The 16,215-nt window shown below is 39.2% G+C and overlaps 1 protein-coding gene across 6 annotated transcripts in view; it reads left to right on the top strand.

The window, feature by feature from the left end:
• Positions 1-16,215, top strand: part of pknox2 (pbx/knotted 1 homeobox 2) — a 275,865-nt gene that overhangs the window by 207,039 nt on the left and 52,611 nt on the right. For all 6 annotated transcript variants that reach the window (XM_028810406.2, XM_028810404.2, XM_028810405.2 and 3 more), the window contains one exon: positions 2,293-2,429. In XM_028810406.2, coding sequence (XP_028666239.1) covers positions 2,293-2,429 — 137 coding nt within the window. The remainder of the gene's footprint in view (positions 1-2,292; positions 2,430-16,215) is intronic.

Raw genomic sequence — 16,215 nt, 5'->3', positions numbered from 1 at the left:
TATAATGGATTATGTTCCTAATTATCAAACTCCTTATCTGTCAGGATGTGTATTTATGAGCAGATGTCATAGATTCATTTGCCAGTTAGAGTGATCATTGCTAAGGACATATCAAAGCCAGCAATTAGACAGCTTTATCAATCAGGATTTACCCTAATGTGTGAATGTGATGAAAAATATCCAAATTATAGAACTCATTACATATCATGAGGTATCCATTTGAGCAAATGTAACAGATTAATATCTCAGTTAATATGAGCACACATCAGTAAAAGATACATATTTCAGTTAGAGATGTCTGCACTCATTCTGGACAGACTAGAAAAGATGAATTAGTGCCCTAGTTACAAACCACCTTACTTGTCAGGATGTGTGGAGAATAGAATACAATAGAATAGAATCATATTCCAATTAAGCATCTCAACATTCAAACTGAGGTGAATGGACAGACAGTTATCACATCTTCAAAGGTCTCCATCATATTTTCCGAAGAAGCAGCAGCTTATTGTTTGCAGTTGTCCTGGCAGAATTGAAAACAGTAAAATAATGGAAATTAAGTCAGTTTGGGGAAGAGAATTAATCAATGGAAGGTGTGAGCTTTAATGAGATATTTTATGGACTGCGATAGACAGACCGACCAACCGACCGACTGATCTTTATTTGTCCCCTGGGGGAAATTTGGCTTGTTCCCGACCAAGTGTCCTACAGTCTGTATAGATGGTATGTTAACTTGATTAAGAAAATGTGGCAATAACAAGTATACCAGCTATTTTGAAAAATTGATATTATGAGTATAATTCAGATATGCATGGAGTACTTTGTAACAGCACATAAAATACTCAGATGTACAATTGTTGCCCATATAGACCTTCATCCACTGCCTGAATGTGTGTTATCCTTTGGTCAAGTAAGTCTGCACTGACCTTGTCACAATGAATCAGCAGCATTGCTAAATTAATTTGATTGTGTGTCCTAATGATGATAAAAATTGTAAGAGATAAGTAGTCCAGATCCAGATCTACACTATTTCTCATATATCCAGAGCCATACTGTATATGGAATGGATGATCTAGTTTATTATTAAATGACTGATGCCTTCTTCAAAGGCAGCTAACAACATTTGAGATACAATTGTATACATTTATGTTTTTTTGTATAATTGGAGCACGACCACCTGAAGTAATTTACTTATAGTCAGTAGTAAAATTTGAACCCACAATCTCAGTTTTTAAAGTCCAATGCCATAACCACTATGCCATACTATCTATCTATCTATCTATCTATCTATCATTTAAATATAAAACAAGCAACATACTCTTTCCAAAGTCTGTGTTCTTTTCATTTTAATTTCTACTTTGATCCATGTTGTTAATTATCTAAAAGGTATATTTAAGTATTTTCTAATTATTTGAAAATGAAGTGCTCACTTAGTCTGCCTTTCTTCATGCTCACCTCGACCACTAAACCACAGCCATCTGATTGCTTCCCTCATGTTTAAATCCAGTCCTGCAGTAACTGTTGATAACCTTAATCCCTACTGAGACCTCAGGACAGGGGCTGGATGAGTAAATGGCACCTTTTTCTTGTGGAAGGTGAGCAGATAGCAAGCCTCAGCCCTGCCTAATACAAGGGAAATAATAACGTGAGTCGAGAATAGCTGTCAGTCAATTCATAAATGACTTGGAGGGCATCAAAAGGACTGATGTTCAAAATGCCCTTGACCTGAAGAGCTATGAAGGCTCCACTGATTGGTAGGTAGATATTTTGTACATTCTGCAGTTTGAGACATGCAGGTTCCTTACGCCAGCCCATCAAAGGGTACACTCTATCATATACCTACTGAGTCAAATTAGAATCCCACAAAATTATTCTATATAGCTGAAAACAAGGAAGAAAGTACAAGACTGGAAGCAGTTCCAGGGAGACTGCCTAGTAAAATCCTTCTGGTTCAATTGACTGATGGTCTCCTAGTGTCTCATGGTATCCTTTTTTAAAGGATTCCATCTACTCACACATGACTTGCCATTACCTGTTGTGTCAGGCTATACTTCCATTTTTCCAAATGTGACAAAACAAAGTTCCCAATTCTCTTGTACATCAGTTCTTTTTTTTCAGTGCATTATAGAATGAAGACTCTCCACTAGCTAAAGTGCACCTATTTACTTATCCAACTAATGAAGGGCCTGGTTCTAATCCTACTGTATACTATGCCCTTTTAATTGGTGTCCAGGAATGGAATGATCTTATCATTAAAATAGACAATTGATTTTATTATTTCTCCTTCTTTTTCAGATGACGGGTACAACTCAGCAGACACCCAAGGCCCAGCCAGTCCACATCCCAGCATCTTCAACATCAGGGGCTACACCAGTAAGTGTGGCCCTTGACCCACAGGCTCAGCTGGAATCCGACAAGCGAGCAGTTTATAGGTAAGATGGACACTAAACTCATTTGGAGTCATGGGTTATTTAAGGTGATATCTTGGCTGTATATTCTTACAAGACTGTCTTTTGTGTTTTACCCACCAATACTTTTACTCAGCACCTCTCAATACAATGCAGACACGCATGAGAATAAGAAGTCCAGACAAGCATGACAATAAGAAGTCATAGAAGAAAATGGATTTGCATTTTGTACTCAACCCTTGAGGTTTATCAATCACTGTATTTTACTCATGATGTAATTTCTACAAAAATGCATAACTAACACAGAAAGCTCACATTTGTACAAAGTATTAATAGTAGTAATAGTCATAGTAGTAGTAGTATTGTCACATGAATAGAGTATAGTAAAATACTTTCTTGCACATCTTAACTCACATGCAACATGTGGCAACTCTGTAGTGGTTTCCATTATCATACTAACAATGTTAATGTCATATAGCTTTAACTTTGTCAGCAGGTGTCAAAAATGATACATGTCAAAGTAATCTATGAGTCCTTACATGGCTGAAGAGTCCAGGCCATAACCAAAGGGGCAGTTGGTGCAGGAAGTTTCTGTTTGGGAGTCACTTCCTCATATTTTGGTTCTTCTTGTCATTCCATTACTGTATTTTTTTCTAATCACTGCAGACATGGAGCTGAACTTGGATGACAGATTGGCTGTATTGTTTCATTGAGTAACTTAAGTAAGACCATGACAAATTGAGTAACTTAAGTAAGACCATGACAAATCCATGGCACAGATTTGAGACCTTCGGAGTTACTAAATGTTTGACCATTTTTGTTATACTGTATATCCTAAAGAGGATCATCTGATGTATTGAAATGGTGGTGTTTATTTATCGTGCCACATAATGAACTCCACAGGTAATTGACACCTTCCTTTTTACCACATTGGAGACATTTCTTAGTGGCATTGTCCGATCATGTTAAATAAATAAGTCTACAGATATTTTACTATATAAATCTAAGCAGGAGTTTTGTTCCGGCCCAACCTTAGCTAACAAATAAGTGACAATGGTTTGTGGTGTCACATAGGGAACACCACGGTCAATTAACACTCTTCTTTTCCCAAGACAATTACATACAGTATCTAAGTCTATAGCAATTTTTATTGTATAACTTCCAAAGAGGACCTGTATTCCTGTACATTACTATTGGTTCATCATCCCATAAAGCAAATACCATGTCCAACCCATACTTGGAGATATCGAATGTATGATGATGCTGTCCTATCTTACATAAATTTCAAGGAGGACCTCTGCTCCCACATCAAAACAGTCATAGCTGTTGAATTGGTGACACAGGCTCATCTTCCCCATAACAAACACCACAGCCAAAACACACCTGGCTTATTCCTGAGACAACTGCAGGTACTAATTAGTACAGAGCCAGTACCCTCCATTTAAATTGAGATATTGAAATAACCAAATTGGAGATATTGGCTAGGGCGGCAGGGTGGCGCAGTGGGTAGCGCTGCTGCCTTGCAGCTGGGAGACCTGGGGACCTGGGTTCGCTTCCCGGGTCCTCCCTGCATGGAGTTTGCATGTTCTCCCCGTGTCTGCGTGGGTTTCCTCCGGGCACTCCGGTTTCCTCCCACAGTCCAAAGACATGCAGGTTAGGTGGATTGGCAATTCTAAATTGGCCCTAGTGTGGGTGTGTTTGTGTGTGTCCTGCGGTGGGTTGGCACCCTGCCCGGGATTGGTTCCTGCCCTGTGTTGGCTGGGATTGGCTCCAGCAGACCCCCGTGACCCTGTGTTCGGATTCAGCGGGTTGGAAAATGGATGAATATTGGCTAATCATGCCATGTAATGAACACTTTTTTGGTTGCAAAAAAGTAAAGAGGAATGTGCAGCTCATTTTACTCATTTCAGCCACAGTCTTAGTAATTGGACTGGAAATCTAATTTGGTCTATTATTTCTTACACTGTAACTTAACACTATTCCAAATGTCTATCTCACTCTGTAGCAAAGTTCTGTGCTACAAAATTGTTGGTGTTGATCTATTACATCATATAATGATCCCATTTGAGAACAGTTTAACTATAGTCTGCACTTACATTCTACCCCAAGGATGTGCCTTTCTTTACCTTTTTATTTGCCTGGCTAAGATCCTAGTTGGTAGTTTGAACAGTCTCCTCATAGTACCAGAGTCTTAGTTTTAAATTACAGCTTGATCAAATACTCTCTTGGGGTTGGGGTTCTTCTTGTGGTTGTGTTGGATTTTCTTTAGACACTTCAATCTTTCTCCAACAAGATGCATGCTACATTACTTTGTGAGACAAACTTAACCAAGTATGAGTGGACACGTATGTGCCCTGCAATTTATTGTCAGCCTGTTCATTTTTCTTGTGTCCTGTGCTGCCTAGATTTATACTAACTCCCCAGAACCCAGGAAGGATGGATGATTGGATTACTGAGAGTCTTGTTTGAGATCAGCCCAAATCTGTTTTCCTAGTGAAAGAATAATAGACAGTCACAGGCAGTGCTATAGCCAAGTAATAGCTATAGGTGTCTGACTTACAAGTGTCTAGAGTACGTTATACATAGTAGCCACTAGGTAGCAGTGTTGAATGCTTGTCTGAACAGCTTCTAGCATAACCCTTGACCTTTGAAGTACTGTATATATGAATAGACAGGTAATGGGGGTTGATTGTGCTATGAGTAAAGGAGCTCAAGTGGATAGTTAACCCTGAAACAGATTGTGACTGCTTGCTACACTCTACTCTATGCAGGATGTGGGTATTTATTTGTTTTTGTTTTGTGTTCATGCCTTCTTTAATTCTAAGACTGCATCTATAGGAGAAAACAAGCATTTTGATATTTTATAAAAGGATGTGTGGTCATTTTTTCACAATCCTGATTTAAAGACACCGAGTTGTTAATATTCAATGCAATAATGCTTTATTTGCACTAATGTAAAAATTCTCCTTACTTGTGACCACTTTTAAATGCTAGGCTGGTCTGCTTGCATTTTCTACCAGAACTGAAAAGTTTGAAGGAAAAAAATAACATTTTCTTCTAAAAACTGAGGTCTAAGCCTAGGTTTGAACTGCTGAGGATATTAGAATCTCCAAGACATGTTTGGGTAAAAGGTGCATGTTCTTCCAATATCCTACAATTTGACAGAATGGAACGGAACAACTTTCAAATAGTGCACTTGATACTCTAATAACAGCTCTAGTATCTAAAGTGCTTTCTTTTAGGTATTTTACGTTTTAAATTAAAAAAAAGAAACATGTTAAGACCCACCTGTGGCTAACTCTGCAACCATGTTGTGTAGCTTTCAAACATCATAGTTCCCTCTGACTACTCATTCCTGCTGCTTCAGTGCTGTTTAGCTTGAACCCCTGCTGTCACTCCTTATGTCTATCCAGAGCAGGGCTGCTGCTGATTGGCCCTGGTCTCCAGTGCTGCCAGAATTTCAGGCTCTTCCCTTTTTCTCTTGGTTCTGCCCTGGAGGAGAGCATTGTGAAGGCCTCGCCAGGCCTGGGGCTGAATTTCTAAACTCCTGCGAGAGATGTTCCATGCTTTGATGTGAGCTGCTAGCCTAAGGGTGGCTGCAGGGAGTAAAAAACACAGACTCAGCTGCAATGCCTTTGTCTAATCCCGCCCATTCTTGTTCTACCTTCTCTTCTCAGTTGCATAAAGAGGACACAGCAGAGGTGGCTCAATGTTTTGTTTTAATTGATTTTTATTTTTCTCTGCATGTTTATGGCTAATTTAGCCCTGAAAGCCCTGTGGTCCTAAGATGTTTGGTGTTACTGCTCAGCAGGCCATGTCAGCAAGAGGCCAAGTGCCGCAGTGCTAATCTGGTCTGTAGCCAACGAGCTCACCTCCCCTTCCTGGTTTATCAAAGAGAAACCAATATCAGAATGAAGTTGAGATGCCAATGGGTTCTTATCATACAGGACCTCTGCACTTCAGAAACCATATGATGGCTCCCTAAACTGCCATTATTAAATACAACAGTACAATCCAGTCTAAATGAGTCACTTCAACAACAGTGCCAGGCTAAAGCACACCAGTAACTCCAGTCAAGACATATCACTACACCTTGATATTCTTCTGTTTCTATCTTCCAAACCCTCTGTGCATCAGTGCACCATCATGTTTACATGTGCATTTGTGTACATTTGAAAGTTTATGTGTAGATGTTTATTTACACGTTTATGTGCAGGATATGTACATGTTGGTATGAATTGAATTTTTTATCCCATTTCCACATGTGTGTATTCAACAATTTATGCAATATCAAACCCACTTCATTCAATCATTGGCATAATTGTTACCTCTTCTGTCCTGCAGCCCCAACAGGCTGCGTTTCCTGCTTGTTGTATGTGTGGACACAACATGTTTTCCTAGTATCCACTCCTAATATTCATGAATATGTCATGCAATGGACAGATATCCCATTCAGAATGGGTTTCTGACTTGAGTGTGATGCTGATAGGCATCAGCTCTTCAGAGCTCTAAAATTAGTCAAAACAGATCCAAAAGTTGAATATTGACAGAAGGGTGGGTTGTTTCTCTCTGTTGATAGATTCTTTTCTATAATTGTGCTGGTGTGCCTGTAGAAGGGAGAAGGGCCTGCTGTGGTTTACCCTATAAACTAGATTAAATAACTGGTACACATTTCATATTTCCTTTTTATCATTTCACATAACTTTGCATATACAGCCCTTACCAATGTACACAAACATATTGAAGCATGGACAGCTGCACTAAAATACACATGCAGAAATATAAACATACACATAGAAATATTTCTTGGCACAAATAAGCACATATGTCATGTCAAGCAAGCTGCTGGAATTGTTCTACCAGCCCATAGTAGCCAGTGTGGTGTTCTATGCTGCAGTCTCCTGGGAATAACAACCTGAGCTCAAAAAGAGCACAGTGCCTGAACAAACTTAACAGGAAAGCCTACTCCATCACAAGGCTAACCTTGGACACAATGGAAGCTGTTGTGGAAAAGAGGATGATGGCAAATTTGGATGCCATCATGAAAAAATAGACCTCCATCTTCTTTAGAAAACCTTTTTCTGATAAGAGTGGAGGTTTGTTTTGCACTTTAGTGGTTAAATTTTCTTAACAATAAGTGGTTGATTTTGTATTTAGTATACTTACATTTATTAGAAATTATTATAGTATTAATTGATGGCAGCAACCCAAGTAAATGTGGTATATGTCTTTATTTTTGTTGTTTAATCTGTGGAAAGCACATGGAGTTGCATGTAAATCTATGATAAGGTGCTATATAAATAAAGTTATTATTAGTATCACCTCCAAGAGGTGCTCTCTTGGAGCACTTTTAGCCACAGGCTCATTTCAGCATATTGTACTAAGAAGTGCCTCTAACAGTCTTAACTGCCCATTGCTGTCAGGCATTTAAATGTATTTGTTAAGATTATTTTTATTTATTTACTTATTAATTGATTGGCTTTATTATCTGTACTGTGAGTTTGCATCCTTGTTTTTATGTTTATGCTGCTGTATGAATCTGAATTTCCCCAAGGGATTAATAAAATGCATCTAATCTAATCTAATCTAATCTAATATAATCTGCAGGGGGACTGAGGCCTATCCCAGCTAGCACAGGGAGCAAGGCAGGAACAATCCCTGGACAGGGTGGAAGTAAGCATATACTGTAGGTGTTCATACAAATGTATAAGCACACAGAGATACATCTGTTGGGCTACTTTGTTTTTTCCTCTACATCTCAAAGATTTGCATGTTAGGTTAACTGAGCACTCACATATATGAGCAGTGTGGCTGTGTGCATAAATGAACCCTGCCAGGGCTAACTCCCATCTGGTAAGATAGACTCCAGCTTCCACAACTTTGAAATGAGTTAAGTGGATTTGGTAATGAATGGATAGATAAATACACATACAGACACACATAGATAAATATATTCATATCACACATCAGGAGACAAATCTGAAATCAAACATTTTGCTAGGGCACATCAATGCACATAAATTAAACATACAAACCTGCATACACAAATAAACAAAACTCTGTGTACACATATAATTTCTGATCTGCACCCTGCATACAAGTGAACATGCAAATATTATATGTTCATGCACACAAACTGCTGACTAGACACAGGTATACACTTGAAATGAATGCACAGACCCACAAATAACCATTCATGCCCATGTAATCAAACATGCCAATAAGTACCTGTGAAGAGTACACACATGCACACACAACTAGCATTCACAGTCAATAATTAAAAATCAGGACAGTTGCACTGATCAGCACTTTAGAGAGCTCATAGCCTTGTCAGCAAGAGTGACTCCCAGTTGAGTATTCCAGGATGCTGTCCCGCATGTCCCTGCAGCTCACTGTTGGCAGCATCTGTATAGCCTAGGGGTGAATATGTCACAGATGGCCCAGTGGGGACTCACTGCATCTTTGTAGTAATAAAGGGAACATGACAGGATAGCATTCAATTAAGAGCAAGCCAACACAAGGCCTGCTTATGCTACTGTTTACCAGCACTACAGGAGAAGACGTCAGCAGAAGAGTGCAGAACAGCTCATAATGGAAAATTTGAAATGAGTATTCCTCTTGTTAAACACCAGAGTGTGGAGATGACTGTGGTCTTGAATGAAACCATTCTTCCATTTGTCTATCTACGGTATCTATTTTCTAACCTGCTTATCCAATTCATGGTCATAGTACCTATCCCAGCAATATTGGGCATTAGGTAGAAACTAATCCTGATTGGTACAAGTCTATCATAATGCACACTCCCACCCCACCCACATTTGGCCAATTTAAAATGTTCTCAGTCAATCTAACCTCAGCATCTTTCGGAAGAAGGAAAAAATTAGAGCACGCAGAGAAAAACTAACACAAAGACAATCAGAACATAAACTCCTTAGGGATGTTTCTTGGGTCCTTGGATTCAAACCCAGGGCTTTCTAACTGTAAGGCTGAAGTTCTAACCAATGCACTTCACACTGAATGAGATTGGTATCTGTTTATTTTGTGTATACCACTGCTGGTGCTCCTTAAGTAAATCGCCAAACATTAGACTTTCTAACTGACATCATTCAATGGCTATGAGAAAGTGGAAACAGGATATTTACTAGTGATTTGATTCTTCTTAAAATGTTATATCATGCTTCTGTGTCACCAGTATAACATGCATCTATCAGTACATTTTTTTAATCACATCCCAGTCTATCACTGTCAGTCACCCTACCACACCTTTCCTGGATTCTTCAGATATAACACTTGACTGGTGGGAAAATAAAAATTGTGACCCCTGCAATCTTCCAGTTCATATTTTGGTTCATCCACTGGCTCCCTTTTGTATCTCTCACATAAGTTCACACACATTCAGTTAGGCCACTGACTTGCATTGGCTTAGCGCACCTCCTTGTCATTGTGTTCTTCACCTCCCAGGTTACTGTCTGACCCTCACTGCTTCCATCATAACCTTTACTGTTAACTCACCTGTAATTTCCATTGTGTCTGAGGTGTAAGCCAGCCTTACTGACTTACTCATGTTGACTTTCAGCCATTCCTATTTCTTCTCAGTTCCCACCTTCCCAACTGACATTTGTTTCATGAGTTGTTTCACTTTCTTGACTGTGACCCTTAATTCATTAGCACTCCTGAGTTTAGTTTTTCTTCTTTGCTGCAGCACACCTGAGTCAGCACTTTTATTTCTCCCATTATTTCAAAGTGTATCCTTAAAACACATTGACCCCAACTACCAGTTCACCCACTCTCTAAAAGATAGAGGACCCTCTGAACTAATTCCTGAATAATACTATGAAGGCCAACATAATAAAGAGAAATGTAAGCAGAACACATGGAGTATTCTTTAATCCCCACCCCAGAGACGCTTCCATGAATCACTTCCAGAGTCAGGAGTAGTCCTATAATTACTTCTGGGAAACTAGGCCATGTCTCACTCTAGTGAGCAATGGAGTTCTCGTATAACTGAGCTTTCATAAAACCTTAAAGGTCTAACAATCACTTTCTAATATTTAATGTGTGAAGTTGCATTCATTGCCTGGTGCTTGTATTATACTGTAATACTATCACTAATCTAATCTAATTGTGCTGTGCATGTACTTTATGACAAAGTTTAAACTTATTTAACAGAATGAACTTGAGGGTTGGGAAACCATGTCCAAGTTTGAGTGGCTGCCCTCTTGCATTTGGGGTAATGTTACAGTGCATCCGGAAAATATTCACAGTGCATCACTTTTTCCACCTTTTGTTATGTTACAGCCTTATTCCAAAATGGATTAAATTAATTTTTTTCCTCAGAATTCTACACACAACACCCCATAATGACAACGTGAAAAAAGTTTACTTGAGGTTTTTGCAAATTTATTAAAAATAAAAAAACTGAGAAATCCCATGTACATAAGTATTCACAGCCTTTGCTCAATACTTTGTCGATGCACCTTTGGCAGTAATTGCAGCCTCAAGTCTTTTTGAATATGATGCCACAAGCTTGGCACACCTATTCTTGGCCAGTTTCGCCCATTCCCCTTTGCAGCACCTCTCAAGCTCTATCAGGTTGGATGGGAAGCATTGGTGCACAGCCATTTTAAGATCTCTCCAGAGATGTTCAATCGGATTCAAGTCTGGGCTCTGGCTGGGCCACTCAAGGACATTCACAGAGTTGTCCTGAAGCCACTCCTTTGATATCTTGGCTGTGTACTTAGGGTCATTGTCCTGCTGAAAGATGAACCGTCACCCCAGTCTGAGGTCAAGAGTGCTCTGGAGCAGGTTTTCATCCAGGATGTCTCTGTACATTGCTGCAGTCATCTTTCCCTTTATCCTGACTAGTCTCCCAGTCCCTGCCACTGAAAAACATTCCCACAGCATGATGCTGCCACCACCATGCCTCACTGTAGGGATGGTATTGGCCTACTGATGAGCGGTGCCTGCTCAGTTTAGATGGCCGGACAGCTCTAGGAAGACTTCTGGTGGTTTCAAACTTCTTCTACTTACGGATGATGGAGGCCACTGTGCTCATTGGGACCTTCAAAGCAGCAGAATTTTTTTCTGTAACCTTCCCCAGATGTGTGCCTCAAGACAATCCTGCCTTGGAGGTCTACAGACAATTCCTTTCACTTCATGCTTGGTTTGTGCTCTGACATGAACTGTCAACTGTGGGACCTTATATAGACAGGTGTGTGCCTTTCCAAATCATGTCCAATCAACTGAATTTACCACAGGTGGACTCCAGTTAAGCTGCAGAAACATCTCAAGGATGATCAGTGGAAACAGGATGCACCTGAGGTCAATTTTGAGCTTCATGGCAAAGGCTGTGAATACTTATGTACATGTGCTTTCTCAATTTTTTTATTTTTAAAACATTTCCAAAAACCTCAAATAAACTTATTTCACGTTGTCATTATAGGGTGTTGTGTGTAGAATTCTGAGGAAAAAATGAATTTAATCCATTTTGGAATAAGGCTATAACCTTACAGGTGGCGCAGTGGTAGTGGTTGTGGGTTCGCTTCCCAGTTCCTCCCTGTGTGGATAGCGCTTTGAGTACTCAGAAAAGCGCTATATAAATGTAATGAATTATTATTATAACAAAATGTGGAAAAAGTTATGCGCTGTGAATAATTTCCGGATGTACTGTATATTGTTCCACTTGGAATTTGCTTCTTATATTTCTATGAAGGTCTCTCAGCCTGTAGCCCTTGTGTAGCACAGCCCCACACTCACAAGCCCTATGGGTTGCATTCATAAAATGATGTTGCCAGTGCCATTATTTACCGTCATGCAAGACACTGTTCCTGTCCTGGATGATCACAAAATACCTGCAGCTCTGGCTCTGAAAAGGCTCCACATTACACACTAAAATCTACATGGTTTATGAATTGCACTAACCTCACTGATTGTCCTCTTGATTCAGAATGATTCACAGTTAGCATTCTTTTTGAGTTCTAGTACTCTTGAGTCATGTACATTGTTATTTCCCTCCATCAGTTCCAGGTTTTTCATACTACCCACCTTGTTTCCCTGTTGACATCCATTTGGTTAACGAATTACCTTATTTCCTAGATACCCATTTGTACTCTTGATTCACGCATTCTCCTAACTGAGTGCCTAATGTTCATGGATCAGCTTCTTTGTCCAATCACTAATTCATTTTCAATGTTTCTTTGATACATGCTTGGCTAACTTTCAGCTCAGTCTTTCTATCTTTGTAATTTTTTTCAGACATAGAAAGTACCCTCCCTCTGACTTCATTACTTGGACTACAGAATCACCTGACCTATTTTACTTCTAATTGTGCCATTGTTTTTCTGATCATTCCCAGTTATGTTTCATATTTTCCATAATCCTGTGTAACTTCCACTGTCCTTTCATCATTTAATTCTTCATAGATAATTGATGAGTCAGTCATAGCTCCAGCTTCATCCCTTGATTCCCAATAACCCCACCAGTCACCTCACTCTCCCTTATCTCCAAATATCAACTTTATTCTGAGTGGGTCAAGTTTGCCTCATTGTGTCATACATTTTTTCCTAACATTCACCATTTGTCTGACCATGGATTATGTAGTGACTAGATCAAAGAGTTGTGACTCTTTTGTGAAAGGCACTATAAAGCCAGCCAGTTTGTTATGCCACTTAGTGCATTAAATTATATGCCCTGTTATTTTTGGATAGCCTGTAAACTCTTTTATCTCAAGTGCTGTTTGCTGACGGATGCTGAATCTGACTTGCAAATCTTTTCACCTGCTCGAAGCACAGCCTCACCGATTTTCCACTTTATTGCTTATCGAGTTGGCCAATGACAGATGGCAGAGAAGCTCTGCAAAGCTAGATAGCTGTAAAAACAGAACTGTAAAATGCAAATCCCTGTCTCTGGTTCCTCAATCCTGCAATTTTCCTGGGCATTAAATTCAGTTCAATATTTTATTAGAAATAATGGGCCTGGGCACACATGCAGGGGGAGGGTTTCACTGGTTGTTTTTTTATTCAATTGTTTTAGGTGTGAGATTTTCTTCTTGTGAATTTTCTCTCTCTCCCTCTTTCTCTCTCTCTCTCTCTCTCTCTCCGTCTGTCTCCATCGTTGTCCGCTGCTGTCTATTCCCTCTCTTCTTGCTCTTCTTTATTTTTATTGCCGGTTCTAACTACCCACTTGTCAGCCTCAACTGCCAGACTTTTTACTCTCTCTTTCTCCTCTGCAGTGCAGTCAATCCACATTTTTTCTTCTGTTTTTTTCTGCAATGTGTCTGGCGCACTTTAAAAACTGAAAGGATTAGTCTCCTTCAGCCACCTTCTTCACAGACTGATAACTTTTCAGTGACAGAATCAATTTCTATGTCATTCTTGGCACTATTCTAATAATTCGCCTTTCTTTCTTTGGACCGCAAATCTGCCTGGGAGGTTGCCAGCCGGGATCCCAAGCTTTTTCATTGTGTGGTGGGTGCAGCAACGTGCTGTACCAGTGCATGCTCCCCAACCTAACCTGACCTGACCTCCTTTGTAACTCCACATGTCTATCTCAATATTCTCATTTCTGCCACATCTAACTTGTTCTCCTTCGGTCCCTTTACTGTCCATGTCTCAACTCCATACATTATTGCAAGTCTTAACACTGTCTTAAAAATGTTACCTTTTATATAACGTTTGCCTTAATATTCCTACTTTCTTCCAGCTGTTCCAGCCACGCAACACTATGTAGGTTATCTCTGCATCCAGTACTTTATCTTATCTACTCAAACTTACCCACTCTTTTTGATGGTTCTCCCAGAAGGCTAACTTCTAAATCCTAATTTTAACTAAACCTCAAATACTCTGCCTTTTTCCTTTTTATTCATTTATTTTCTTTCCTATTTGCTTTATTTATTTAAACATTCATCAGTAAGCAGACAGACAGACGGACGGAAGATGGAAATTTAGTTTTGTACAGATCCCCCAGCTTACTAAAGTTGTTCATAGTCTTCTTAAATGTGGCCTGTCACCTAGTCAGATGGTTATGCTGCCCTTCTCACTCAAATATAAATAATAGTACATAGTCCCTTAAATGAATATCCTCATTTTTCTTTAATGCACTTTAAACACTCTGTGACTGGGTGAAAATCTTGGAAATATCTAAGGACCTTGGAGTAGAACCACTATTTTTCCTTGTTGAGAAAAGCCAGTTTTGATGTTTTTGGTATGAGGTGCCCCCAGATGTCTCTCTCTCTGGAGGTGCTGAAAGTACAGCCTACAGGAAGAAGACCGAGGGTCAGATGGAGGGATTATATGTTTAAAAAGATGATAATGAAGACTGAACAATACTAAGCACTCTCATTGATCTTTAAATATTTGAGAGTCAGACTGATTTGGAACCGCAAATATGCTTTGTGTCCAAGATTCCACACGTTGATTTACATTTTTTAATCCATTTGCTTTATTCTTCTTCTTTTATCTCTTGAGCCATTCCTGAATGTATAATGAATGCCAAGGAGTAAACATATATAAAAAAGATTTGTTTATAACAAATAAAGAGCAGAAGGGAGAGAAATTACTCAAATTGTAGCATAATGTGCAAATAAAGACACTGAAAACACTCTTTTAAATGACCTATTTTATACACAAACAATTCCTCTGTTGACATAGTGATCGCTTGGTCCACTTCCCACTAAAGTAGCCCAATTATACACTACATAAATGCCCCCATCCCCACCCACCTCTCTTCATGCTCTGGCCTCTTCTCCTGCTTCCTCTTGAACCTGTTCAATTCCAGACTCAAAGCTGAAAATCAAAGTGGCTTTAATTTTTCCTTCCAGAGTTACTTCTAGCTGCACCCAGAGTGGCTTCTAAATTGACCTAAATGCAGACACCCAGGCTTTACTGGCCCCTCAAGAGGGTGGGGAATGACAACAAAATTTTTATGAAATATAAATTTAAGGGATTCTGAAAGAGATTAATAGCACTGATTGATACAAGAGGTAAATGTAAGCAGTATATTAAACTCATAATAATATGAAATGTCTTGATTGCAAAATTTCAAATTTTATTTACAATAAGCTTTTCAGTTAGTGACATATACCAAATAAAGTAATAAAGTCTAAGAATGAAAGAAAAGACTATAGTATGTAAGACTACTCGCTGTTGCTACTTGATAAACATTTGTAGTTGTCACTCAACTTGTCTGAACTTGTTAATAACTTTGTCACTTAAGTTATTGTCTTCCTTAAAAATCTCAGTTTACTGAACGCTTGTCGTGCAGGGCTCAGATAAAAAAACATATAACTTACTTTACGACACTCACCCTGTTTTCACCCTGCAGTTACTTCTCATTTTTAAGAACAAGTTGGGGAAATGTCAGGACTTTTTGGATTCCTACATTGAGCTGACCAATAAAAAGTCTGCACACACACATGCACACACACATACACTTGGAGGGCAAGGAACCCGGTGTGTGGCTTGTTATTTAAGCTCCACATATAAACATCAGAACTTTGCCAAGTTAACTTTCTAGCAGTGCTGGCAGATTTCCCCTTTCACATTTGCAGCCCATTGCAACATCAGATTAATTTTCCTGGCATTTCAATTTGTGTTTACTCATAGCCTTTCCTGGTTAACTAAAGCTCTATGTTCTTACAACATTTACAACTTAACATAAACTTACTATTGTTACAACTTGGACCTGTTTAATGTAGAATGCTTCTCCACTAATGTGACCACATCATTGTGGTCAAATTTAGGCAAAGTTTGGTGTTGTAGAGAACTTCGAGATATATGCTGCTATAATGTGAAGCTATGGGCGCCAGTGATGA

The sequence above is a fragment of the Erpetoichthys calabaricus genome, chromosome 9, assembly GCF_900747795.2.
Source record: "Erpetoichthys calabaricus chromosome 9, fErpCal1.3, whole genome shotgun sequence".
Taxonomy (NCBI): domain Eukaryota; kingdom Metazoa; phylum Chordata; class Cladistia; order Polypteriformes; family Polypteridae; genus Erpetoichthys; species Erpetoichthys calabaricus.
The sequence above is the reverse complement of the archived record's forward strand: the minus strand, read 5'-3'. Positions and strand labels throughout refer to the sequence as shown.